Raw genomic sequence first — 27,726 nt, forward strand, 5'->3', positions numbered from 1 at the left:
GTGCAAATGGTGGCAAACATGGTGTGGGCCATGTTTCCTTCATTTGCATGGAATCACTGTCCATTCGGCCACATATGGGTAGGGTCTGCTTTCCCCAACTGACCCGGCCACTGGAAAATGGCGGGGAGTGGAACATGTTCTTGAGTAGCTTTCCGCAGCCTACTGCCCCACGTCCACTGAAAAATTGGTTTGTGGAGGTGGAAAGCCTAGGTCATTGTCACTGCTGATTTTCCTTTTGTAATATAGGTGGTAAACTTTAAAATAAAAATTGATGTGCTGTGTACTAAAACAAAATTTATTTTTTCACGTACTTTTTTTCCCTTAGGATGAAAATCCACCTACTTGTGTTTCCAAGGAAATTCTACACAATGAAAAACTTCTTTCACTTAAGTATGAGGTAATTGACACTGCTTGTCATCTTGTGTCAATCCTTTCACAGTGTACATATTGCATTGGTGTTCCAGTTAATTCAGAGACAATGATGAAAGGGTTGGTTCTTACACTGGCATACCTTCACATACTGCAGGAATAAACCCAAGTTGACAGACAGGAAAATCACAAAGACTTGAACGCTTTAGGATGTTTTGATGTCGATATGATATTATCCACATAACACTTCATGCTTGGACTGCATTGGAACATCTCGCCATTGTTGAATTTTGTTCCAACCTCGCTCCCCCAGCAGAGGCAAAAAGCGTGTTACACAGTTAATGATACACAGTTAATGATAGCTTTGTACCAGTGTTCAAGACAATTTGTGCAGTTGTCTTCTCTGGAGGAAAAAAAATTGAGCATTAGCATATTAGGGCTCCCTTATGTGGATTCCTGCTCCCTCGACCCTATTCACATCAAACTACTAACCACCCAACTTCCTTTTTTGGCTCCCATGTCAGCTGACATTGTTAACGTTTCTCTCTCCTTGGGTTATGGGGAGCGTGCAGGGAAGTGGAGTTGAGGCGAAGATCAGATCAGCCATGATCTTATTGAATGGCAGAGCAGGCTCGAGGGGCCAAAGGGCCTACTCCTCCTCCTATTTCGTTTGTTCCTCAAAAAAAACCCTTGATCGATCTCTCCTTGCAAATTACCGCCCCGTCTCCAATGTTGTTGAACATGTTGTCCCCTCCCAAATCCTTGCCTATCTTTCCCGCAACTCCATGTTTGAATCCCTCCAATCAGGTTTCCGCCCCGCCACAGTACTGAAACGGCTCTCATCAAAGTCACAAATGTGGTAAACCATCTCTCCTCATCTTGCTTGACTTGTCTGCAGCCGTTGACACATTTGACCACTCCATCCTTCTCCAACGCCTCTCCACCATCGTCCAGCTGGGTGGGACAGCACTCGCCTGGTTCCATTCTTATCTATCTAATCATAGCTAGAAAATCACCTGCAAAGGCTTCTCTTCCCGCTCCAGCATTGTTACCGCTGGTGTCCCCCAAGGATCCATCCTTGGCCCCCTCCTTTTTCTCATCTACATGCTGCTCCTTGGTGACATCATCCAAAAACAAAGGGACAGTTCCGCAAACAACATCCAGCTCCAGCTCACCACCACTTCTCTCGACCCCTCCGCGGTCTCTAAGTTATCAGACTGCTTGTCTGACCTCCATTTCTGGATGAGCAGAAATGTTCTCCAATTAAATATTGGGAAGAACAAAGCCATTGTTTTTGATCCCCGCCACAAACTCCGTTCCCTAGCCATTGACTCCATCCCTCTCCCTAACATCTGTCTGAGGCAGAACCACACTGTTCATAACCTTGGTGTCAAAGTTGACCCTGAAATGAGCTTCCAACCACATAACCGCGGCAGATCTAAAACCGCCTATTTCCACCTGTGTAACATTGCCATCTCCACCCTTGCCTCAGTTCATCCGCTGCTGAAACCCTCATCCATGCCTTTGTTACCTCTAAACTTGACTAATCCATTGCATTGATGGCTGGCCTCCGACTTTCTACCCATTTCCCATATATCTGGAGCCTCTTATCAACAAAAGCAGACATTGATGAGATTCAACACCGCCTCCAGTGCGCCAACGCAGCCTTCGGCCGCCTGAGGAAAAGAGCGTTCGAAGACCAGGCCCTCAAATCTACTGCCAAGCTCATGGTGTCTACAGGACTGTAGTAATACATGTCTGGCTCAGAGACATGGATCATGTACAGTAGACACCTGAAGTCCGCAAGATTCTACAAATCCCCTGGGAGGGCAGACATACCAACATTAGCGTCCTCGACTAGGCCAACATCCCCAGCATTGAAGCACTGACCACACTTGATCAGCTCCGCTGGGTAGGCCACATTGTCCGCATGCCTGATACGAGACTCCCAAAGTAAGCGCTCTACCCGGAACACCTTCATAGCAAATGAATCAAAGGTGGGCAGAGGAAACGTTACAAGGACACCCTCAAAGCCTCCCTGATAAAGTACAACATCCCCACTGACACCTGGGAGTCCCTGGCCACAGACCACTCTAAGTGGAAGAAGTGCATCCGGGAGGATGCTGAGCGCCTCGAGTCTCATTGCCGAGTGCATGCAGAAAACAAGTGCAGGCAGCGGAAAAAACGTGTGACAAACCTGTCCCACCCTCCCTTGCCCTCAACGACTGTCTGTCCCACCTGTGGCAGGGACTGTGGCTCTCGTATTGGACTGTTCAGCCACCTAAGGACTCATTCTAAGAAGTCTTCCTCGATTCCGAGGGACTGTCTATGAAGATGACCCTGTGTAAACTTGAGGTCATCCAAAACTCTGCTGCCTGTGTCCTAACTTGCATCAAGTCCTGTTCACCCATCACCCCTGTGCTCGCTAGCCTACATTGGCTCCTGGTTAAACAACACCTCGATTTCAAAATTCTCATCCCCTCCCTGTCCCTGTAATCTCCAACTCTACAACCCCCGCCCCTCCCGAGATGTCTGCGCTCCTCTAACTATGCCCTCTTGAGCATCCCTGATTATAATCGCTGAACCATTGGTGGCCGTGCCTTCTATTGCTAGGCCCTAAGCTCTGGAATTCCCTACCTAAACCTCTCCGCCTCTCTACCTCTCTTTCCTCCTTCAAGATGCTCCTTAAAACCTACCTCTTTGACCAAGCATTTGGTCCTCTGCACTAATATCTCCTTGTGTGGCTCGGTGTCAATTTTTTTGTCTTAACACTCTAGTGATGTGCCTTGAAATGTTTTTCTTTGTAGTTCAATAGTCATACAAGTTGTTGGTAAGGGAAAGAAAAATCATGTAGATCAGTCCCTTTTAAAAAGAACTGTGCTGTGTTTTTATACGTCACCAAGATCATATCTCCTGTGTGTGGATCTATGTTCAAGGCTGTCCCCTCCTGTTGGTGTTTCAGTTTATAAGTGGACATCACATTTTTATATTTACAGTGGTTTCTAAAATTGTTGGGTGTACCGTAGCATTATATATTATCAAATATTTGTTCTCTATCATCATGTACTCCATCAATAATAGTCAGCCTGAAGACCCTGTGTCAGAAAGTGTTCTCTTAATTTAAGGTTTATAAGCTTTTGGTGACATTTATCCAAAAATTGAAGAAAAGAATTGTCCGCTGCACTTTGTCTTGTCCAATTCCTGTTAGTGTGTCGTAGCATGGATTTTGGTTTATTCGTAAATTGTTTTTCTTTAGAGCCTTGACTATGACAATAGTGAAAATCAGCTATTCATGGAGGAAGAAAGGAGGATAAGCAAAATAGTAAGTACTTTTATGCAATCTGTCCATTTCTTTTAGTAATACATATTCACCTCCAGTAGTGTTGCTGAGACAGAAATAACATATCTTGTTCCTTTCTACTTGTTTATGTCTCACATTGTTAACGGAAGTTTTCCTTCTGGTGTTTGCATTAGTCCCTCTTTCTCATCCTTTATCACTCTTGAAGTTCTCCTTTCTTCTGTCTCCTCTCTTCTGTATGACTCACTAGTTCTTTTTGTGATGTGCTCAATTCCTGTCTTATGCACAAAGGTGTCAGCCAACATGTACCAGATTGGGGGTAGGGTCATGCAATGCAGCAGCTGGTGTAACATGAACAAGTAAGAATGAAACTGGGGCATTGAGGCTGTGGCTGGGAAGGAGAGCTGCTTTCATCGTCTGATAATTCTCATCGAATATTTCTCTTGGGCTTTTAAATCTGCTTGTATGTTTAAGTTACTGATCTAACGGTTTACAAATTATATCATGCTGTTTTTACACATGGTAATGTGTAATGAGGCAATCAACTGCTGCCTGTAACACTAAGTGATAGTACTGGCAGTTTGGCAGCACTCATGAGCAGGGACAGCGAGGTCAGGGACTGAGTACATTTCAACTATTTGTCTGAGTGGTTTGAACATTAGCAAAAAGAGCATGTCTGGGGCTCATCATGTATAGGGACTGCAACATACTTTGTCTGCTGGGAAATGTGAGGTATGCATCTAAATATATTACTCAAGAAGCAGGAATGGCATTGTAGGAGGGAGAAAGCCATGGCAGGAGCAGAGGCTGGAGGTTTACTTTTCTATTCATTAAAGGCCCTTGGGTTGGATAAGATTGTTGTATACATCAATATTAATGGGCCTTGAACCATATTTTTAATGACTTTGCACATGTTGGAGAAGGCCTTCAAGTGCTCTATAAAGCCCCTGTTTATAAAGTATTTCAATGTACTGTTTTCATCATCTATTTGGCAACATGTTGGTAAATGAACTAACACACCAAAATGGCATACACATGCGCTGTGGGGGTGGGCTACATAGTGGCTGCTGCCACATTTTTCCATACCTTGGCATCTGCAGATGCAAAGCTTAGAGATTTATAATATGTATGTTATAACTTGTGTATATCTGCCTGATTTAAAACCAAAAGGTGTTACTCCGTGCAGTACCTTACAGATTCATAGGTATTTTAAATATTATTTGCAAGATTGCTGATAGAGCTATCTAGTTGTCTAAGTTAACAATGTCAAATTAATATATTCAAGGATTGCGTCGGATGATGTACACAGTCAAAAATGCCATTCCATGTGGTAATCTTGATGACCCCTTTTGGTAGCCACCCTGAATGCTGGAAGGACCTAAAACAGGAGGAGGGTGAAGCTCTCTCATTTACTCTTCCTGCTTTTGACTTTGGCCCGTTTACTTTGTAATTTGGTTACCCCAGACTAGCTAAATATGCCAAAGCAAAATACTGCGGATGCTGGAACCTGAAATAAAAACAGAAAATGCTGGAAATCTCAGCGGGTCAGGCAGCATCTGTGGAAAGAAAAACAGAGTTAACTTTTCAGGTCGATGATCCTTTGTCAGAACTAGCGAATGTTCAAAAAGAACAGATTCTTAAGGAGCACTGAAAGGGTGAGGGGAAAAAAGAACAAAGGGGAAGGTCTGTGATAGGGTGGAAGGCAGGAGGAATTAGAGAGACAAAAGGGATGATGGGCCGAATTTTAAATGGTAATGGCAGAAGTTAGGAAAAAGGTTAGTCGAGATAGGGTGTGAATGGTGGAATAATGACCAGCTACCATTGGAGACAAAGAGAAAAAAAACTAAGATCGGGGTGGAGGGGGGTGGGGGGAAAGAGAGAGAGAGAGAGAGGTAAAAGTGGGTAGCGGTTATCTGAAATTGTTGAACTCTATGTTGAGTCTAGAAGGCTGTTAAGAGCCTAAACGAAATATGATATGCTGTTCCTCGAGCTTGCGTTGAGCTTCATTGGAACTGTGTAGGAGGCCGAGGACGGAGATATGGGAGTGGGAGTGGAGCGGGAAATTAAAGTGACAGGTGACTGGAAACTCGGTCACGCTTACGGACTGAACGGAGGTGCTCCGCAAAGCAGTCACTCAATCTGCGTTTGATCTCCCCGATGTAGAGAAGACCACATCGTGAGCAGCAAATACAGTATACTAAATTGAAAGAAGTACAAGTAAATTGCTATTTCATCTGGAAGGAGTATTTGGGGCCCTGGATAGTGGGAAGGGAGGAGATAAAAGGGCAGGTGTTGCATCTCCTGCGCTTGCACAGGAAGGTGCTGTGGGAAGGAGAGGGAGTGCTGGGGGTGAGTGCGGAATGGACCAGGGTGTTGAGAAGGGAGGGGTCCCTTTGGAATGCAGAAAACAGAGGGGAGGTGGGATCACATTGGAGGTGGCGGAAATGGCAGGGGATGATCTGTTGAATGTGGAGGGGAAGGGGTGAGAGCAGAAGTGCGAGGAATAGAACGAACACGGTCGAGGGCCATGTTAACCACGGTGGAATGGAATCCTCGGTTGAGTAAAAAGGAAGACATGTCAGAGGCACTAGTGTGAAAGATGGCATCGTCAGAGCAGATGCGACGGAGACGGAGAAACTGGGAGAATGGAATGGAGTCCTTACAGGATGCGAGGCGGGAGGAAATGTAGTCCAGGTAGCTGTGGGAGTCAGTGTGCTTCTAGTGGATACTGGTTGATAGCCTATCGCCAGAAATGAAGACGGAGAAGTCATGGAAAGGAAAGGAAGAGTCGGAGATGGACCATGTGAGGGAAGGGTGGAAATTGGATGCAAAGTAAATGACATTTTCTAGTTCAGGGTTAGAGCAAGAAACGGCACCGATACAGTCATCAATGTACCAGATAAAGAGGTGAGGAAGGGGACCCAAGTACGACTGGAACAAAAAATGTTCTGCATGTCCCACGGAAAGGCAGTCATAGCTAGGACCTATGCTGGTTCCCATAGCAACACCTTTAATTTGGAGAAAGTAAGGGAGTTAAAGGAGAAGTTGTTTAATGTGAGAACAAGTTCAGCCAGGTGGAGGAGGAGGAGGAAGAGGGTGGTGGTGGATGGGGACTGGTTGGGCCTCTGCTCGAGGAAGAAGCGGAGCGCTCTCAGGCCATCCTGGTGGGGGATGGAAGTGTAGAGGGATTGGACATCCATGGTGAAAAGGAGACGGTTGTGGCTAGGAAACTGTTTAAAGTGAGGGAGGGCGTCGGAGGAGTCGCGGATATAGGTGGGACGAGAGTGGACAAGGGGAGAAAAAATAGCCGAGAGAAGAAGAAATAAGTTCTGTGGGGCAAGAACAGGCTGAAATGATGGGTCTACCGGGGCAATCCTGTTTGTGGATCTTGGGAAGGAGATAGAAGTGGGCTGTGCGGTGTTGAGGAACTATGAGGTTTGTGGCTGTGGAGGGAAGATCTCCAGAAGAGATGAGGTCACTGACGGTCTGGGAAATGATGGCTTGATGTTCACTGGTGGGGTAATGATCCAGGGAGAGGTAGGAGGAGGCCTCAGAGAGTTGGTGATCAGCCTCTGTAAGGTAGAGGTCGGTTCGCCAAACAACAACAGCGCCACCCTTGTCAGCAAGTTTAATGACAAGGTTGGCGTTGGATCTGAGCTGAGCGAGCGGAGTGCTGCAAGTTCAGAGGAATGTAGGTTGGAGTGAGTGAGGGGAGCAGAGAAATTGAGGCGGCCGATGTCCCCCCGTCAGCAGTTTGCAATGAAAAGATCTAGAGAGGGTAAGAGGCCAGAGCAAGAGCTCCAGGTAGAGCGAGAGTTCTGAAAACGGGAGAAGGGGTGCGCGTGGGGGAGAGAGGTGGAGGACGAGATTCCTGGCTGAAGAAGTGGGCACGAGGTGAAGGTGGTGGCAAAAGAGCTCAACATCGTGCTGAGCTCGAAATTCATTGAGGTGGGGGCGTAAGGGGATGGAGCTCAGGCCTTTGCTGAGGACTGATCGTTCGGGGTCAGAGAGGGGATGGTGAAAACACACCAGGGGGTGAGATTGGAAGAAGGGATGGGATCATAACTAAATATGCACACGCACTCTGGCCTTCTATGAATGAAGTGTTTCATGGTCTACATTGAACACAAACCTATGATGTGACATGGTGCCACTATTGGATTAAACATTGTCCAATTTCAATACTGGTTTATAGTTTTTTTTAATGTCATGTGATAGTTTGATCATATCTGTAGTGTTGATAACTTATTCACAATTTTTTTTTTCCCCATACAGGGCTTTCATGCACTTGAAATCAAACGATGGCTTGTCTGTTTATTCATAGGAATCTTTACTGGCCTTATTGCCTGTTTTATCGATATTGTTGTGGAACGTCTTGCTGACGTAAAGTACAAAGTAATTAAAAAAAGTATCCTTTTCCTTGTTTACTGAATAACATGACGTATCGTCACTGCAGATTTCATCTGGCTGGAGGTTTGCATTCCATTGTCGTGTCCTTCTGTTTGTATAATCTCTCTCTTCAAATATTCTACTTGGGTTGTTGTTGGTTTTCCTTAAAAATATGTAGATATTGATAAATCTACGGAAGGAGGTGGATTATCCATTTCACTTGTGCTTTGGGCAACAATGAATGCTGGTTTCGTGATGATTGGCTCTATTCTGGTGGCATTCATAGAGGTCATGAGATTTCAGTTTTATCTCTTTGTCCAGTCTCTTCCCACCTACATCCGCGACTCTTCAGACTCCCTCTGCCACGTTTCCAGTTTCCTGGCCCTAACCGTTTCCTTTTTACTGTGGACATCTAATCCCTCTACATCACCATCTCCGGCCTAAGGGCCTTCCGCTTTTTCCTTGAACGGAGGCCCAATCAGTCGCCGTCCCTCCTCCACCTGGCTGAACTTGTTCTGACATTGAACAACTTTGACTTCACACTTCCTCCAAATTAAAGGTGCTGCTGTGGTAACCCATATGGGCCCTGGCTATGTCTGCCTTTTTGTGGGATATGTGGAATATTCATTGTTCCAGTCCTCTACTAATTTGTGCACCGGTGGAAATAATCTTTTGTTATTTACTGTCTTAATACTTTCATAATTTTGTAAAACTTGGATTCCTCCCATGACTTTCTCTGTTCTAATGAAAACCGGCTCTAGTTTTGAGCCTTTTCACATACTCTCTCATTCCTGGTATAATGTTAGTGAATCTTCATTATACTCTTTCCGCAGCTCTGATATTCTTTGTTGTAGCAGATTTCCCAGAGCTGCATACAGTATTCCAACTAAGGCCTACTCAATGTCTCACACAAATGCAGCATTTTCTTGCTTTTATATTCAATACTTAAAACCTGAATCCCTTTTGCTTCTTTTACATATTTTTCTATATGTGTTCCCATCTTTTAAAGATCTGTATTTCTGCTCCTCCGCTCGGTTTAGAATCTTGCCATTTAAGGTACACTTCCCATCAATGTTCTTATTCTAGAAATGTACTATTTCTGCAATTAATTGCATCTGCCCACTTCATTACCCTGTCTTTATCCTCATGCCATCACCTGCATTTTTTTCTTAGTGCCATGTCCCTTATCTCAGAAGTTTATCTCAATGATTGATTTGCTTGTGGTTGTTGAATATGTTCAATGCAGCAAAAATATGTTAAGTGATTGGGCAAAGTCAGACCTTAAAATTTGACACAATAACCTTGAAGGGCAGTTTTGGATCATCTTTGTGTGACTTATTTTATTGAATGTTTTGCTTTAGCCTGCAGCAACTGGCAGTGGAATTCCCCAGATCAAATGTTACCTTAATGGAGTAAAGGTGCCACATGTGGTTCGACTTAAGGTAGGCAGAACATTTAATAAAATTAATTGTGTTGGAGCACCTTCTTAACCTTCAGGTTTGGCAACTATTTTCCAAAACTTTATGTGGAAAAGCATTTGTATGAAGAACCACACTAAGTTTGTGTTTGACAGTACAAATTCATGTTTTAAGACAAAGTTATAAAGAATTAAGGTTTGGCAGTTTCATTTTCATGTTGTGAAATGTGCACATTGTGAAAAAAAATTATGTTATGAAATATGAACGTTGTGAAATGGTTAATTTAGTTTAAAGCATTTAAGGAAAACCTTTGACTCATTTCACATGTATAATGCATAAAGTTAGCATTTAAATTCATGAATAAAGTTGGGGCCTCAGATTCTGGGGCTAAAAGGGTTAAATTATGAGGACAGATTACATAAACTTGGATTGTATTCCTTTGAGCTTAGAAGGTTGAGTAGTGGCCTAATTAAAATGACAAAAGAATTTGATAGAGTAGATAACGAAAAGCTTTTCCCTCTGCTGGGGGAAATCCAGAACAAGGGGGCACAATCTTAAATTTAGAGTGAGGGCATCTTAGGAGCGAAATCAGGAAGCTCCTTTTCACACTAAGGGTAGTGGAAACATGGAATTATTTTTCCCATAAGGTTGTGGCTGTTGGGTCAATTGAAATGATCAAGGCTGAGATTGACATTGTTATTGGATAAGGGTATGAAGAGATAGAGATCAAAGGTGAGAAATTGGAGCTGAGAATGGAGATCAGCCATGATCTAATTGAATGGTGGAACAGGCTCGGGGGTTGAATGGCCTACTCCTATTCCTATGTAAAATACTACTGATGCACACCATGGTGTTACTCCACCAGTCATGTTACTTCACCAGCTAGTCATGTTTTCATGTAAGCAATATCTGTCAGTGAAGTGAATGCTGGCTCATAATGATCTGGATCTAGAAAATGTGTTTTATTTTAGGTTACTTAAAGCAGAAGGAAAAGCAAGAAAAATGGTAGTGATGTTGGGGGAGGGTAGAAATTCTGTGCTACTGTTGGATATTGCTGATTACAAGGAGTTCAATTTTGGTTGTCTTACAGCCTCAGTTCCTGCTGTATCACATGCCTGTTGCCTTACAAAAAAGATCTGCATTATAAAGCAATCCAACAAATCCAGCAATTTTTCTGAATTGTTTTGAATTATTTTAATATGTTTTAATAGGGTTAAAAATAAACATCTTAATGGACAGGGTTTTTAATATAAAAATTAGTGACAATTTAATTTTTCTATATTTTAAAACTCTTAGTGGTACAAATAGGCTATACGTCTGCTTTTACCAGGCATAAGAGTTTGAAGGATATCTGCTGGGTAGGAGTGGGTAAATAGCCCAAATCTCTGCCCGCGAATGTCCTTCTCCCGGGGATGCATGCGATCTGTTTGACAGATCGCAAATGTTGGTTCTTGGTACATGTGCATCACGTGCCGAGAACCGGCATTTACGAGGTGTGTTCGGGTGTGTATACACCCGGAGAGGCCACAATTTACAGCCCAATATGACACAGCTGGTAATTAGGGACAGTTTACTTCAGAATTCAAGGAAAGGCTTTAAAATATATATAATTATATATAATATATATAATTCTAAGATGAGCTGTGTGTATGTCTCAGTCAACTTAATAGGACATTCAGTGTTCAATAAGTCTATCATAGCACAATGTTCAGGTACCAGAGGGAATTACAAAAATATGGACATTTGTTTCCAATGCAGTTTCCAGTAAGAACTGGCTTCCTCGGGAGTTTTCAGTAACTTGTATGCCCAGTTGATCAAGCTGTTAGAGAAGCATACAGGATCCAGAGCTTTATAAATAGAAGCATAGGGTGCAAAAGCAAGGAAGTGATAGTAAACCTTTATAAATCATCGCAGATGGAGTATTGTGTCCAATTGTGGACACCACACTTTAGAAAGGATGTCAAGGCTTAGAGATGGTGCAGAGGAGATTTATCAGAATGGTGCCAGGGATGGGGAAATTCATTTAAGTGGAGAGTCTAGAGAAGCTGGGATTGTTCTATTTACAGCAAAGAAGGTCAAGTGGAGCTTTAATAGAGGTCTTCAAAATTATGAGGGGCAGTACCCAGAGGACACCGATTTAAGATATTTGGCAAAAATGCCGGCGGGGGGGGGGGGAGGAGGAGAAATGTTTTTCCTCAGCAAGCTGTTATCATCTGGAATGCATTGCCTGAAAAGGTGGTGGAAGTGGATTCAGTGGTAACTTTCAAAACGGAGGTGGATACATTCTTAAAATGGGAAAAAATAGCAGGGAAGTAGAATGAATTGGATAGCTATTTCAAAGAGCCTGCAAAGGTACAATGGGCTAAATGGCCTCCTTCTGTGCTCTGTGATTCTACGTACCAAATTTAATGAGTAGATATTTGGCTTGTAATATTTAATTTTGAATGTTTAGACTTCAAATGACTATATCCTTTTTTGTGCTACTTTTATTGTAGACTAATATAAAGGTATGTATTTTTCTAGCATTGATCTGTAATGTGCTGTCGCTTGATGAGATGTGCAAAGCTCATTTTTTTTCTATCTGCTCCCCCCTCTTCCTCCCCCCTCTTTCCCCCCCCCCTCCCCCCAAAACCTCCACCCCCACCAAGGTACTGTTATTCTTTAGAGTTAAGATTGTGCTTATCTTGCAGACTCTGGTGGTTAAAGTGTTTGGTGTGATCTTCTCCGTGGTTGGTGGACTGGCAGTAGGCAAGGTAATGTGCAACAGAGATAACAACCTGTGTAGTCTCCACATAATTCTTGCTTACAAAATCTTGCATGCAATGCATCTCACCATTTTCTCCTATGGATTTGAAATCTAGATGTTTTATAGAGAACAACAAATTCATCTAGTGAGTAAGACTAATTCACAGCAATGGCAATAAGTGGTGCCAAATGGAATATTGAATTTTTACACGTCCTATATCTACTAAAATGATGCATTTAACAATTGGTGCAATGTTTTCCAAAATATGTAATAGATATTAAAGGCTATGTTTTTTTTCAATATATATATATATATATATATCAATTTTGTTAGTTATAAAGCAAGTAATCATTTTCTTGTGGTTTTAGTAATGATCCAGTAATAAAAGTATTTGTAGCCTCCTGTGGTAGATACAAATAGGTCAGTATTCAGTCCTAAAACTTACACTGCTGCAGTGAAGGATTAGCATGGTCTGTTGGAGCAGAGAACACCTATCCTGTCATGTGGTGTGTGCAGACTAGTGAGTATTTCCCGTGTGCACATTTTTAACTGGATCTATAAATCCTGTGGTTATAGATTCAGGAACTGCTTTTTGAGTGAAAGTTCTGCAGTAGGTTTCAAGAAATTGTTGAGCAATTTAATGGAACATAGATGGGTATGTAACATGGGCAGGTTATAACAGTTCTATCTACTCTCCAGTATTGGCAGTTTTATAATGCTTCCATCTTTAAAAGCTAAGAGTAATACATGCTCGAAGTAATTTGTTGACCTATAATGACAGCAGAAGTTCACACTATGCTCTGTAATTATTTAACAGTGTCAAATGTCTTTAATTCAGTGTTTAACTTGGCAGACAGACCGTACTGTACCATTGTGACTTGCAGAATGATTTGGAGACATTTTCTGCAAGATTTTTCTCGAAAGAAGAGTTATACTCTGGTTATATGAATGCTCCTGGACTCGCCCTTCCAGCATTTCTGGCCTTGATATCAGATTCCTGAAAATCCATGATTGCTCAAGCATCACCCTAATGTTCTCACTCTTTCCCCCCCCCCCCCCCCCCCCCCAACACTCACAGACTACATATTTGATGAATACACACTTTGCTAAATCACCACAGAAAAATGGCATTGAAGTTCCAGCTGTTGTGATGGCAGTAAAGTTATGGTGGTGCTTCAAACATAGAAGCTGTATTTTTTTTTAAATAAAAGGACATTGTGCTGCAAAACTGGAAATGGATTAAATTGCAGATGTATCAGTAATCCAAAATCGGACAGATTTAATTACTTATGTTCATCACTGTTCAAGTTTTAACACAGTTGTATGTTAATGTTACTTACTCTGATTTCTAGGAAGGTCCTATGATTCATTCTGGTGCTGTAATTGCAGCTGGTATTTCACAGGGGAGATCCTCAACCTTAAAGAAAGATTTTAAGGTTAGTTCTGATACTATTCTTTACTCATTATCATAAGCCCGAACATAAAGGGGCCGAAATCGTCCTCCACCCGAAACAAGGCACACCTACAGTTTTTAGGTGCCCCGTCCGCCTCGATGCGGACAATCCGCCGATTTTCAACTCTTTGGTTTCTGTTTCCAGTCAGAGCGTTGTTGGTGTCGAGAGAGGGGTGGAAGTGCGGGCAGGTCGGAGTGGCCGCCACTAGCAGGGCGGAAGTGGGGGCGGGTCGGAGCGGCCGACGCTCCCAAGTCGTCAGCACTGCGCTGATGACGTCAGCTCGATGTGGACCGTCACGCTAATGCGTCACAACGTCCCTCCCTTTCAGTTAAAGGGGAGGGCTGCTGCGAACTCTGCAGCCACTTTAGTGGCAAACACTGGGTCACCACGGAGGTTTCGGCCGGGTCAGTGGCCTGGCATCCAAGAGGGGCTTCCAGACTGTTGGCAGCCCGACCGAACCCGTGGTCATAATTGTCGGCCCGACCTGGCAGTTAGCCGACAATAAAAAAATAAAATAGAGTCCTTTAAGGGTGACTGCTCAGCCACAAAAAGGTTACTGTCAGAAAAAGCTCTTGGCGGCACCGACCAGTTGCGGCGCCGTTCCTGCGGGGCAGTACCGCACAGGGCAATTTCCCGCGGGGCAATTTCCAAAAGGGGTTGCTGTCAGTCGGTAAGGGGTTGGTGTGTGCATGACGCAGTGGTAAAATGTGCGTGGGGCCTCTTTGAGGCGATCATGGCCCTTATAGAAAGCGGCAATTTCAGATTCAAAATCTCCCATGAAATAGCGCAGCAAGCATCGTTATTGATCGTTATCGATTACTGACTAGAACATGACCAATGGGGCCTTAAGATGACTTAATTTAAACTGAAAATTGTTCAAATAATTGCTGCAATTGAACAAACTCGATAATCGGTGATTTCAATTGACTGGCCACAGGTCTGGTGTATCAAAGGCAGATCGATTGACTGAATTTGAACTAATTTAAAGCAATTGAACATATTTGTAGCATCAGTAAGTATAACATATTTAGAAATGATAGAGGGAAAAAGGAGAGGTGGCATAGCTGTACTTATTGGAATAACATATGACAGTAGAAAAAAGTGACACAGATATCAGTAAGACAGAAATAGAATCCGTGTGGATACAGATAAAAGGTAATAAAGGGTCAATCAAACTAATAGGGATAGTCTACAGACCATCTAATAGTGGAAAGGAGGTGGAGGAAGAAATATGGAAACAACTTAGGGGAATGAGTAAAAAAACATAGAATAATCATGGGGGATAGAATAATCATGGGGGATTTCAATTGCCCCGATGTTAATTGGACAGAAGAGGTAAGTAAAAGGGATAAGAGATTGGAGTTCCTACAATTTGCACAGGACTTCTTTCTAACCCAATATGTAAGAAGCCCAACAAGGGAGGATTTGCTAATGGATTTAGTAATGGGGAACATAAGAAATAGGAGCAGGAGTAGGCCATATGGCCAATCGAGCCTGCTCCGCCATTCAATATGATCATGGCTGATCCGATCATGGACTCGGGTCCACCTCCCTGCCCGCTTCCCATAACCCCTTAACCCCTAATTCGTTAGTAAAGGGTGTAGTGCCAGAGCACTGGCAGATAGCTAATATAATACTTATATTTAAGAAGTCCAGGGAACTATACTCAAGGCAGCTTAACATCAGTGGTAGGAAAAATAATGGAATTGCTACTAAAGGAGAAAATAGAAGAACATCTAGAAACCAAAAATATAATAATGAATAGCCTGCATTGATTTCAAAAGAGAAAGTCTTGCTTCACCAACCTCAACATTTTTGAAGAGGTAACAGAGAGAGTAGACAAGGGTAATGTAATAGATGTAATTTATCTAGGTTTTCAAAAGGCCTTCGATAAGGTACCCCATAATAGATTGATGAACATGGTCAGAGAATGCAGTCAGAGGATAAGTTACAGATTGGACAGCTTGTTGGCTTCAAGACAGAAAGCAGAGAGTAGTGATAAAAGGTTCAGAATGGCAGAAGTGGAAAGTGGGATCCCACAAGGATCAGTGCTGGGACCACTACTATTCACAATTTATATTAACGATTTAGACTTTGGATTCAAAAACACTATTTCTAAATTTGTGGATGACACCAAATTGGGCGGACTGCAACAAATTACAAGAAGACATTAATAAACTTGCAGAATGGGCATAAAATTGGCAAATTAATTTCAACACCGATAAATGTGAGTTATTACATTTTGGTGAGAAAAATAGGGAGGTCACAAATTGGAAAATACAAATCTAAGTGGGGTAGAAAAGCAAAGGGATCTGGGGGTACAAATACACATAACTAAAAGTAGCGACACAGGTTAACAAGGCCATTTAAAAAAAAAAAGCAAACCAATCACTAGGGTTTATTTCTAGAGGGATAAAATTGAAAAGAAGTTAGGCTAAACTTGTATGGATCCTTGGTTAGACCACACTCACTGTGTCTAATTCTGGTCGCCATATTATAAATAGCATATAGAGTCACTGGAGAGGCTGCAAAGAAGATTTGTAAGGATGATACCAGAAATGCAAGGGTATACCCATCAGGAAAGGATGAACAGGCTGAGTCTCTTCGCATGAAAAGGGAAGGCGGAGGGGTGACCTAATAGAGGTCTTTATCAAAACCTTTCATCATTTTAGAGTAGATACTTTTGGGGAAGAGCAAAATTAGAGGCTATCAGCATAAGATAGTCACCAAGAAATCAAATATGGAATTCAGAAAAAACTTCTTTACCTGGAGAGTGATGAGAATGTAGAACTCACTACCACAGGAAGTGGTTGAAGCGAATAGTATAGATGCATTTAAGGGAAGGCTAGATAAACATATGAGGGAGAAGGGAATAAAGGGTTATGCTGATAGTTAGATGAGGAGAGATGGGAGGAGGTTTGAGTGGAGCATAAATGCTGGCATGGACTGGTTAGGCCAAATGGCAAGTTTTTGTGCTGTATACCCTATCTTATGTAGTATGAGAAATACATCTGAGTGAGGCTTCAACTGACTGCTGTTCATTGCAGCTGCATGTCATTCCGATGGATTAATGTGACCCCGAATGCCTGTGCGCCTGAAATTCTGGGTGATACAGCAGGCGGAAACTCACCATTTCACCCCAATTTTTGAACCAGCGTAAAAGATGGCGGAAATTAGTTATGGGCATAACTCAGTAACTCCTAAAATTCCATGATCTTTTGCACTATTTATTTCACTCTGCCAAATTGCGCTGTTATCTGGGCGGAAATTCTGCAGAAACTCTGGGCCATTATATTTAAGGAACAGTTGATATCCGTAAGCCTTTCCATTTATTCATGGTATGTGGGAGCGCACTTGATTTTGAAAAATGAAGACGGCTATTCTTTTGAGGAACCTAGTAAATTCAAGTTTATTGTCTCAGAATTTCTACTGGGTGCTGTATGTTATATGTCTGCACATGGCATAACATTTACCTATTCAGTTGGCACTTATGCCTTTAATTTGTGCAGTCTTTGAACAAAGAAGTGCTTTACTTGTTCAATACATTTTTAATCTAGTTATCTATGCAATTGTGGCCAAGATAGTTTTTGGCATTTTCAGTTCCGTCAACCAAGCCAATAGTCTTGAAGAAATTTAGAGAAAATTAACACTGCCTTATGGTCTTGTGTTTCAGATATTTGAGTATTTTCGCAGAGATACTGAAAAAAGAGATTTTGTGTCGGCTGGAGCTGCAGCAGGAGTTTCTGCTGCTTTTGGTGCCCCAGTAGGTAAGGAGCAAAATGATAACCAGTATGCCATGCTTGCATTGAATATCCAAAGACAATGCCAATGTAGTTACGTTTCCCGTTTCAAAAAGTAATGTTTCACGCAGACCAACCTCTGCCCGTTAAAAACACAACGCAAAGGTGTGGATACAATTTGTTTTAAATGGAGGAAAAATCAAACCTGGATTGGCACTAAATGATCAATTGTATCCATGAGATACCTCGAGGGAACTGTCGTGGGAGTTGGTTAGCGTGCTGTCTTTTCACCACTGGGGTTTGGCCAGTCAAATGGGATGACGTTCTTTTCTGTCTGTTGATTGTAAGGGTCTTGTGTGAAATACATTGGGCAATTACAGCCCAGTTGCTCATGGGTAGTTGACCAAAGCACAAAACTGTCCTCATTTGCCACTAATTGGCATAATATTTGCAATTTCACTGGTATGGCAACCACATTACAATTAACCTTTACTTTTAATGAAAAGGCTACTAATCTTGATTCTGTTGCACGTTATATGATGTGCCAATTATATATCAAACAGCATTGAAGACAATGGACAAATGTGAAAATTTCAGTCGCTTGCCTTTTGAACATCAAAATCCTTGGAAAATCCAGCCAAAATGTAGCCGAGCATTATTCTGATGTTTGAATTTTTATTATTTGTAGTGAAGGCATTTTTATAATTATGCATTAAAATCAGGTGCTACAGTTTAAAATATATATATAATGTCCTTTTAACTTGACCATTGATAGATGCAGTAATTAGTGGTTTTTGAATAAAGCCTCCCTGTAACGTAAACTTATTTTGCAGGCGGTGTTCTTTTCAGCTTGGAAGAAGGGGCTTCCTTCTGGAACCAAATGCTGACTTGGCGTATTGTAAGTAGATGGAGGTTTGCAAAATAGAATACTTAATGGTTACCACTGGCTAATGTAGCACACAGCATCCTTCAAAACCATTGTCTTCACTCCTCTCCAAGATACCCTCTCTAGAGCCATTCACTCTGTCCATCTATTGCCCTATCTAAAACCACCTTCCATTCTTCTCGAGTCCCTCCTGCAACACTCCAATCTGACTTCTGCCCATCTCTCAGTACTGGTCAATCTGACCAAAATTACATAACTGGAACCATACCTCATGTATTTTTTTTTTCTTCAACCCTTCTGTTGCTGTTGATGGTCGACTACTCCATCCTCCTCCAATGTTTCTCGCCTACAGTCTACCTCTGAGATACTGCTCTCCTGCTTTTGCTCATACGTGACTCAGCTCACTCTGCTGTCCTCAGCTTCTCCTCCTCTACTCACATGGTCACCATTGTTTTTTGCCTGGGGTCCATCCTTGGCTTCCTACTCTTCACTATCTATAAGGGCCCCTTGATGAAATTAATTCCCCCACTTACTACCTTAGTGACTTCCTCCTGCCTTACATCCCTATGCACACCCTCTGCCCCTGTAACATCAGACTCCTCGCCTCTCAATCCTCTCCATCCATTCAGCTGCTATATTCCTGCCCTCTGGATTCTCTCCACCCAGTTCCCGTTGCCTTGCCGACTCTTCTCTTTCAAAATACTCCTTAAAATCATTTTTGACCATGTTTTCGGTTACACACATTCATGTCCATTTCCCAATACTTTCTCCATATCCCTTCCTCATTATAAAGCGCTCTGGGACACTTGCCCTGAGACATGTATCCTTTGTGTGAAGTGTATTATATAAGTGCAGATTGTTGTAAAAAAAAATTGAGAAGTTGTAACTGATAACTTAAATTAGTGTACATATTCAGATATTTCTGTACTTCATTCACTTGTAATACTAAATATTACAGTTTGGGAAACCTGAATCATCGGTGTTAGTGAATAAAATTTGCAAGCAAACTTGCAGTTTTTGCCAGAATGAGTTTGTGCTTCTCCATTGTTTAATCAGTGATCCCTGAATTCTGCCAGGTGTATAACATGAGGTATATGATTTTGTTAAGTAAATTGTAGGGCACTAGTTTGTTAAACAGCTTATGATTCATGTGTAGAGTTGCAGAAAATAAGCCTGAAAAAAGGATATACAGCATTTCATGCTTAATTTCATATTTTTTGCCAGATCTCAGTTAAAGCTACTGTAAGTGAATCTTTAAAAGTGAATCAAAGTATTGGTGGGGTGGTACGCAGGAAAGTATTTTCAATGTGAAGTTTCTATCCCTATTGCAGTCATTTTACAAGTAGGGAGAAATGTACTTTAACTCCATTCTTCCTCTCCACTCAGCAGACCAATATATATTTTTTCACATAAACTAGAAAGCAATCCCGCTGAAATGAGAGTCCCGATTTTAACTTGGAGCGAGATCTGGGTGGGCAAGAGATGGGACTAACCTCGGACCTCAGCAGCGTGAGACTCGGGCGATTTTAACTTCTGGGCCTCATCTGCATGTCGCTGATCAGCTGCCCGCCTGAAATGGGCGGGAAGTGGCAACTGGCCGGCAGGTGGGAGCAGAACAGTAGGCAACAGGAGGTCTCTGGCCCACACAAAACAGAGACTCACTGGAAAAGACGGTCTTGCAGACGAAAGTTGGGAGCCGGGAGCTGAGGTCACCTTAACTTTCCTTCAGGCCCAGGGGAAGCGTTCCTGCTCCTCCTAGCCCCATAAGGAAATTTTAAAAAACTTACTATATATTGCCTCTTGGGGTCCTGGATCCTTTTCCCGCTGTATTCACTTGGTGGGAAAGCCATAGTGGTTTCCCTGCTCAGGTTGCAGTTAAAATTGCAGTCAGGGATCGATAATACCATCGGACCCCAATCTGCATATTTAAGGAAGAACCCCGCTGGCTTCAGGCAAGTGCATTTTCCTCCTGCTCAAAAGCACTGGTTAAAATTGAAGACAATAGGATCCTGGTGGGATCTCAGCGGGTAAGTCACCCAGCCAATTTTAACTGGCCATCCAAAAATGGTATGAACTCCATCAACAAATAGTTAGAGAAAAAAATATTTTTTTGGTTAGGGAATTATAAGTTTCATTAGCAGGATCCAGTTAAATTGAGCTTTTGCCAGCTTTGGATCAGTGGCCAGACTGGTCCAGAGTGCTGATTTCTGGATCACTCATGAATTCACTCTCTGATACATCCACAGGCCTGTATTGGTGAAACTTCAGTCTGAAGGGAGACCTAGGGGAACAGGCAATGAATAGTTTGATATTTCATGTAAGGTAACGGTTTTGATTTTTAAAGTTAAAATACTAGTTGATCTTCCATGACATTGGTCCAGGAGGCTGGCCATTTCCATGACATTGGTCATGGGTAGTACAGATCCAGAAGGCTGGACGCTGGCCATTTACTTCCAGGTGCAAGAGCAATGTTGCAGCAACATACTGCAAATTGAGAGGAACAATTGCCAATTTGTTTGGAGACTGCGTCTCGAGACCCAAATGCTGCCATTCCATTCCCGAGTCAGGTCACAATGCTCAACCAGTGCTGTAGGCCCAAGTTTTGTCGGTGACGTCTCAATGGCATGGATAGGTGTAACTGTCATGGCTGATTGCTAGTTTTGCAGTCTTTTTGCTGTTGGGTCAGTTGGACAAACAAATAACAATCCAACATTTCATGCAGACACAAAAGAATATCTGTTTCGGAAGAGATATTTTATATTGACAATACACCCTTCTGTGCTGTCCTTTCAATTAATTTTTTTATCAAATTTGATCCCTGGAATCTTTTTTTCTTTCTTCCAGTTCTTTGCGTCAATGATTTCAACATTTACTTTAAACTTTGTCCTGAGTATCTACCATAACAAACCAGGTGATCTGTCAAGCCCAGGTCTGATCAATTTTGGGCGGTTTCAAAGTGAGGTAAGAACAGGTCAAATAATTGATTTTTTTGCTTTGTAATAATTGTTTGAATGATCTCATTAGCAATTTGTTGCATCAGGCAGAAGTGTAGTTTGATATGAGAAATACCAAAACTGGCATAGAAAGTGTTATTGAGGCACGGAAGTTGAGCCAGTTTTCATGCCTCTAATAAGGATTATTCTATTGTCATAAGTTTTTGCAATAATAAATATTGGTCACAGACAAAAGAAACAAATTGCTTCATTCCTGGGCTGCTGCTGTTCTACTAGTATCTTGGCAGCATTCACGTCAAGATAGAATTATTTCAAAAGACAAATTCGTTAAATTACAATAAATACTGTCCTGCAAACTTTTGTATGGAAATAATACAGTGGAATTAAGTGCGATTAACATTTTTTTTTGCAGATTCATTTTTTTCACACGAGTTAATGGCGAAAGTAATTCTGCTCTCCGCAGGCGCTCCCTCTCTCCTTCCAACAATTGCAGTCACACGTTGTGCATTCTGGTAGAGTAGAAGCTCGAGCCAATGCCCGTCCTGCAAAGGTGGAGCGGGTGCATGTGTTAAGAACTGCGGCTATGAGTGGAACCTCCCTGACAATCGCCTGTGTAAAATCATGCACGCCCAATAACCACCCCTCCCCCTGTCCTTACCAAGCTCCACTGGTAGCCTGTGACATTGAAAATTGATTTTAAGGTCCTCATCCTCATTTACAAATCTCTTTGGGTTTGCCTCAGCCTATCTCCATGATCTCCTCCGGTCCTCCATCCTCTCGCGCATCCTCCAGTCCTCTGACATTAGAATCCTTATTTCCACTTCTGCTTCATTTTCGAGAGTTGTGTCATTAGAATGGAACATTCCTAATGTCACTCCATTATTTGAGAAAGGTAGGAAACAGAAATCAGTATAACATTAGTTGTGGGGAAGTTAATCTGTCAATAAAGATAGTGTGACTGACCACTTTAGCAAATATGAGCTGATCAGCATGGTGCATGGCTTGGTGAAAGGTAAGTCATATCTGACTAATCTAGTTACATTTTTTGAGGGGGTCAGGCAAAGAATGTCTATGGATAGAAACATAGAAACATAGAAAATAGGTGCAGGAGTAGGCCATTCGGCCCTTCTAGCCTGCACCGCCATTCAATGAGTTCATGGCTGAACATTCAACTTCAGTACCCCATTCCTGCTTTCTCGCCATACCCCTTGATCCCCCTAGTAGTAAGGACCTCATCTAACTCCTTTTTGAATATATTTAGTGAATTGGCCTCAACAACTTTCTGTGGTAGAGAATTCCACAGGTTCACCACTCTCTGGGTGAAGAAGTTCCTCCGCATCTCGGTCCTAAATGGCTTACCCCTTATCCTTAGACTGTGACCTCTAGTTCTGGACTTCCCCAACATTGGGAACATTCTTCCTGCATCTAACCTGTCTAACCCCGTCAGAATTTTAAATGTTTCTATGAGGTCCCCTCTCATTCTTCTGAACTCCAGTGAATACAAGCCCAGTTGATCCAGTCTTTCTTGATAGGTCAGTCCCGCCATCCCGGGAATCAGTCTGGTGAACCTTCGCTGCACTCCCTCAATAGCAAGAATGTCCTTCCTCAGGTTAGGAGACCAAAACTGTACACAATACTCCAGGTGTGGCCTCACCAATGCCCTGTACAACTGTAGCAACACCTCCCTGCCCCTGTACTCAAATCCCCTTTCTATGAAGGCCAACATGCCATTTGCTTTCTTAACCGCCTGCTGCACCTGCATGCCAACCTTTAATGACTGATGTACCATGACACCCAGGTCTCTTTGCACCTCCCCTTTTCCTAATCTGTCACCATTCAGATAATAGTCTGTCTCTCTGTTTTTACCACCAAAGTGGATAACCTCACATTTATCCACATTATACTTCATCTGCCATGCATTTGCCCACTCACCTAACCTATCCAAGTCGCTCTGCAGCCTCACAGCATCCTCCTCGCAGCTCACACTGCCACCCAACTTAGTGTCATCCGCAAATTTGGAGATACTACATTTAATCCCCTCATCTAAATCATTAATGTACAGTGTAAACAGCTGGGGCCCCAGCACAGAACCTTGCGGTACCCCACTAGTCACTGCCTGCCATTCTGAAAAGTACCCATTTACTCCTACTCTTTGCTTCCTGTCTGACAACCAGTTCTCAATCCATGTCAGTACACTACCCCCAATCCCATGTGCTCTAACTTTGCACATCAATCTCTTGTGTGGGACCTTGTCGAACGCCTTCTGAAAGTCCAAATATACCACATTAACTGGTTCTCCCTTATCCACTCTACTGGAAACATCCTCAAAAAATTCCAGAAGATTTGTCAAGCATGATTTCCCTTTCACAAATCCATGCTGACTTGGACCTATCATGTCACCTCTTTCCAAATGCACTGCTATGACATCCTTAATAATTGATTCCATCATTTTACCCACTACCGATGTCAGGCTGACCGGTCTATAATTCCCTGTTTTCTCTCTCCCTCCTTTTTTAAAAAGTGGGGTTACATTGGCTACCCTCCACTCCATAGGAACTGATCCAGAGTCAATGGAATGTTGGAAAATGACTGTCAACGCATCCACTATTTCCAAGGCCACCTCCTTAAGTACTCTGGGATGCAGTCCATCAGGCCCTGGGGATTTATCGGCCTTCAATCCCATCAATTTCCCCAACACAATTTCCCGGCTAATAAGGATTTCCCTCAGTTCCTCCTCCTTACTAGACCCCCCGACCCCTTTTATAACCGGAAGGTTGTTCGTGTCCTCCTTCGTGAATACCGAACCAAAGTACTTGGTCCGCCATTTCTTTGTTTCCCGTTATGACTTCTCCTGATTCTGACTGCAGGGGACCTACGTTTGTCTTTACTAACCTTTTTCTCTTTACATATCTATAGAAACTTTTGCAATCCGTCTTAATGTTCCCTGCAAGCTTCTTCTCATACTCTATTTTCCCTGCCCTAATCAAACCCTTTGTCCTCCTCTGCTGAGTTCTAAATTTCTCCCAGTCCTCAGGTTCGCTGCTATTTCTGGCCAATTTGTATGCCACTTCCTTGGCTTTAATACTATCCCTGATTTCCCTTGATAGCCACGGTTGAGCCACCTTCCCTTTTTTATTTTTATGCCAGACAGGAATGTACAATTGTTGTAGTTCATCCATGCGGTCTCTAAATGTCTGCCATTGCCCATCCACAGTCAACCCCTTAAGTATCATTCGCCAATCCATCCCAGCCAATTCACGCCTCATACCTATATGTTATCTATATGGACTTCCAGAAGGCATTCGATAAGATTCCACACACAAGATTATTGGCAAAATGAGAGCGCACTGAACTGGAGGTAGCCTTTTGACTTCAGTTGGAAGTTGGTTGGGAGGTAGGCGACAGAGTGGGAATAAAGAGTATGTAACCAGATTGGCAGGATGTGAGGAGTAATGTTTCCCAGAGTTCTGTACCGAGGCGCCTCAATTTCACCACTAGGGATCTGTACGAGGGCCTCAAATTTTCACTGAATTTTTATTAATGACTTGGATGAAAGAATAGAGAGTTGTATGTCCAGATTTTCAGATGACACTAAATTAGTAGTTCAGATGGGAGCAGGAAGTTGCAAAGGGACACAAACAGATTAAATAAGTGGGCAAAACTATGATGATGGAGTTTAATGTGGGCAAGTGTGAGGTCATCGACTTTGGACCGAAGAAAGATAAATCGCAGTATTTTACCAAATGGTGAGAAACTAGGAACTATAGAGGAGCAAAGAGATTTGTGAGTCGGTAAGTGCACAAATCATTAAAAGTTAATAGGTTCAAAAAGCAATTAAAAACACTAATGGAATGGTGGCCTTTATCTCAAGGGGTGTGGATTACAATAGTGTGGAAGTTATGCTTCATTTGTATAGAACCATAGTCCGACCCCCTCTGGAGTACTGCGTTCAGCTTTGGGCACCGTATCTCAGGAACTTGGTCTTGGATCGGGTGTAGCATAGATTCACCAGAATAATAGAGGGTTACATTATGAGGACATCAGTAATGGTTTGTATTCCCTTGATTACATAGGATAGGATTACATAGGATATACGGCACAGAAACAGGCCATTCGGCCCAACCAATCCATGCTGGCGTTTATGCTCCATTCGACCCTCCTCCCATCTTTCCTCATCTAAATCAGCATAACCCTCTATTCCCTTCTCCCTCATATGCTTGTCTAGCCTCCCCTTAACTGCATCTATACTAATCGCCTCAACCATTTCCTGTGGTAGCAAATTCCACATTCTCACCACTCTTTGGTTAAAGAAGTTTCTTCTGAATTCCCTATTGGATTTCTTGGTGACTATCTTATATTGATGGCCTCTAGTTATGCTCTTCCCCACCAGTGGAATCATTCTCTCTGTATTCACTCTATCAAAACATTTCATAATTTTAAAGACCTCTATTAGGTCACCCCTCAGCCATCTCTTTTCAAGAGAATAGAGCTCCAGCCTGTTCACCCTTTCCATATATGTATACCCTCGCATTTCTAGTATCATCCTTGTAAATCTTCTCTGCATCCTCTCCAGTACCTCTATATCCTTTTTATAATATGGTGACCAGAACTGTACACAGTATTCTAAGTTGTCTAACCAAGGTTCGATACAGGTTTTGCATAACTCTCTACTTTTCAATTCTACGCCTCTAGAAATAAACCCTCAAACTTGGTTTGCTTTTTTAAATGGCCTTGCTAACTTGTGTCACAACTTTTAGTGTTTTGTGTATTTGTACTCCGAGATCCCTTTGTTCCTCTACCCCACCTACACTCGCAGCCTCCAAGTAATAAGTGACCTCTCTATTCTTCCTACCAAAATGTAATCCCTCATATTTATCTGTGTTGAACTTCATTTGCCAATTATATGTCCATTCTGCAAGTTTATTAATGTCCTGTAATTTGTTGCAGTCCTCCTCAGTATTGATTACCCCCCGCCCCCCCCCCCCTCAATTTGGTGTCATCCTCAAATTTAGAAATTGTGTTTTTGATTCCAAAGTCTAAATTGTTAATATAAATTGTGAACAACAGTGGTTCGAGCACTGATCCTTGTGGAATACCAATTCCCAACCTCTGCCACTGTGAATAGCTTCACTTTACGCCTACTTTCTGGTGTCTTGAAGCCAGCTAGCTATCCATTCTGCTACTTGTCCCCTGATTCTCCATTCTCTGACCTTGTTCATCAGTCTATTATGATGTACCTTATCGAAGGCCTTTTGAAAATCTAGATAAGTTACATCTACTGCATTACCATTGTCTACTCTCTCTGTTACCTGTTCAAAAAATTTAATGTGGTTGGTCAAGCAAGACTTTCCCTTTTGAAATCCATGCTGACTATTCATTATTATATTTTTGGTTTCTAGATGTTCTTCTATTTTCTCCTTTAGTAGCAATTCCATTATTTTTCCTACCACCGATGTTAAGCTGCCTTGAGTATAGACAATTTGAGGGGTGCTCTGATGCAGATATTTAAAATGTTCAATGGATTTGATAGGATAGATACAGAGACACTATTTCTTCTGATAGAATCAAGAACAAGGGGACATAATCTTAAAACTAGAGCTAGGGCATTAGAAGGGAAATCAGGAAGCACTTTTCCACACAAAGGTTAGTGGAAATTTGGAATTCTCTCCCCAAAAGCATGTGGATTCTGGAACAATTGGCGCTTTCAAAACTGAGATTGATCGATTTTTGTTAGTTAAGGGTATCAAAGCAATCAAAAACACTAATGGAATGGTGGCCTTTATCTCGAGGGATCTGGATTACAATAGTGTGGAAGTTATGCTTCATTTGTATAGAACCTTAGTCAGACCCCCTCTGGAGTTGAGGTATAGTTCAGTCCTGATCTAATTGAGTGGCGGAGCAAGCTCGAGAACTCCTGTTCATACATTCCTATCCCCCTGCCTACTGTGTGTCTCTCTAATTCTCTTTGCTTTGAAAAGTATTCTAGCAACCCTACTCTTCAATTGCACCTTTCCCATCTCTCCCAACTTTCTAGGAACACGGTAACATCGTTCCTTTTACTCTCTTGTATCTACTTTTCTTTGCTTCATTCTACGAAGTGCATCAAGACACCCTCCTGTACATGAGGAATGCTATAGAAATGTAAATTGTTTCAAAAATGGGGCAAAAGTTCCAGTCGAGCTTGTGTGCTTTTGCTAACTATTCAATGCATGTAGGCTTTAACAAATTTAATTGAGCTTCAGTAAATGTAAATTTGGGACATAATTGTTTACTAATGTTTTAAATATAGACAAATATTGAGTGAGGAAAGTGATTATTGTAATCATTGTTTTATTCCTAAAGTCTAGAATTTTACCTAATAATGGAGTGTCTGGGGTAAATGTATGTCACCTTTTGCATTTTTTTTGCAACGGTATGTTTTTAACTATTCACCATAGCTGCAGTAGTTTGAATGTTCGATAATCTGAAATAT

The 27,726-nt window shown here is 42.2% G+C and overlaps 1 protein-coding gene across 2 annotated transcripts in view; it reads left to right on the forward strand.

The window, feature by feature from the left end:
• Nucleotides 1-27,726, forward strand: part of clcn7 (chloride channel 7) — a 103,705-nt gene that overhangs the window by 18,135 nt on the left and 57,844 nt on the right. Inside the window, exons 3-12 of one of the 2 annotated variants that reach the window (XM_070900900.1) lie at nt 326-397; nt 3,626-3,691; nt 7,943-8,075; nt 8,235-8,344; nt 9,418-9,498; nt 12,165-12,227; nt 13,573-13,656; nt 17,348-17,441; nt 18,248-18,312; nt 21,145-21,261. In XM_070900900.1, the coding sequence (XP_070757001.1) occupies nt 326-397; nt 3,626-3,691; nt 7,943-8,075; nt 8,235-8,344; nt 9,418-9,498; nt 12,165-12,227; nt 13,573-13,656; nt 17,348-17,441; nt 18,248-18,312; nt 21,145-21,261 (885 nt within the window). The remainder of the gene's footprint in view (nt 1-325; nt 398-3,625; nt 3,692-7,942; nt 8,076-8,234; nt 8,345-9,417; nt 9,499-12,164; nt 12,228-13,572; nt 13,657-17,347; nt 17,442-18,247; nt 18,313-21,144; nt 21,262-27,726) is intronic. The other variant, XM_070900901.1, reaches the window with a different exon arrangement.

This window comes from Pristiophorus japonicus, chromosome 15 (assembly GCF_044704955.1).
Source record: "Pristiophorus japonicus isolate sPriJap1 chromosome 15, sPriJap1.hap1, whole genome shotgun sequence".
In the NCBI taxonomy this organism is placed as follows: Eukaryota; Metazoa; Chordata; class Chondrichthyes; family Pristiophoridae; genus Pristiophorus; species Pristiophorus japonicus.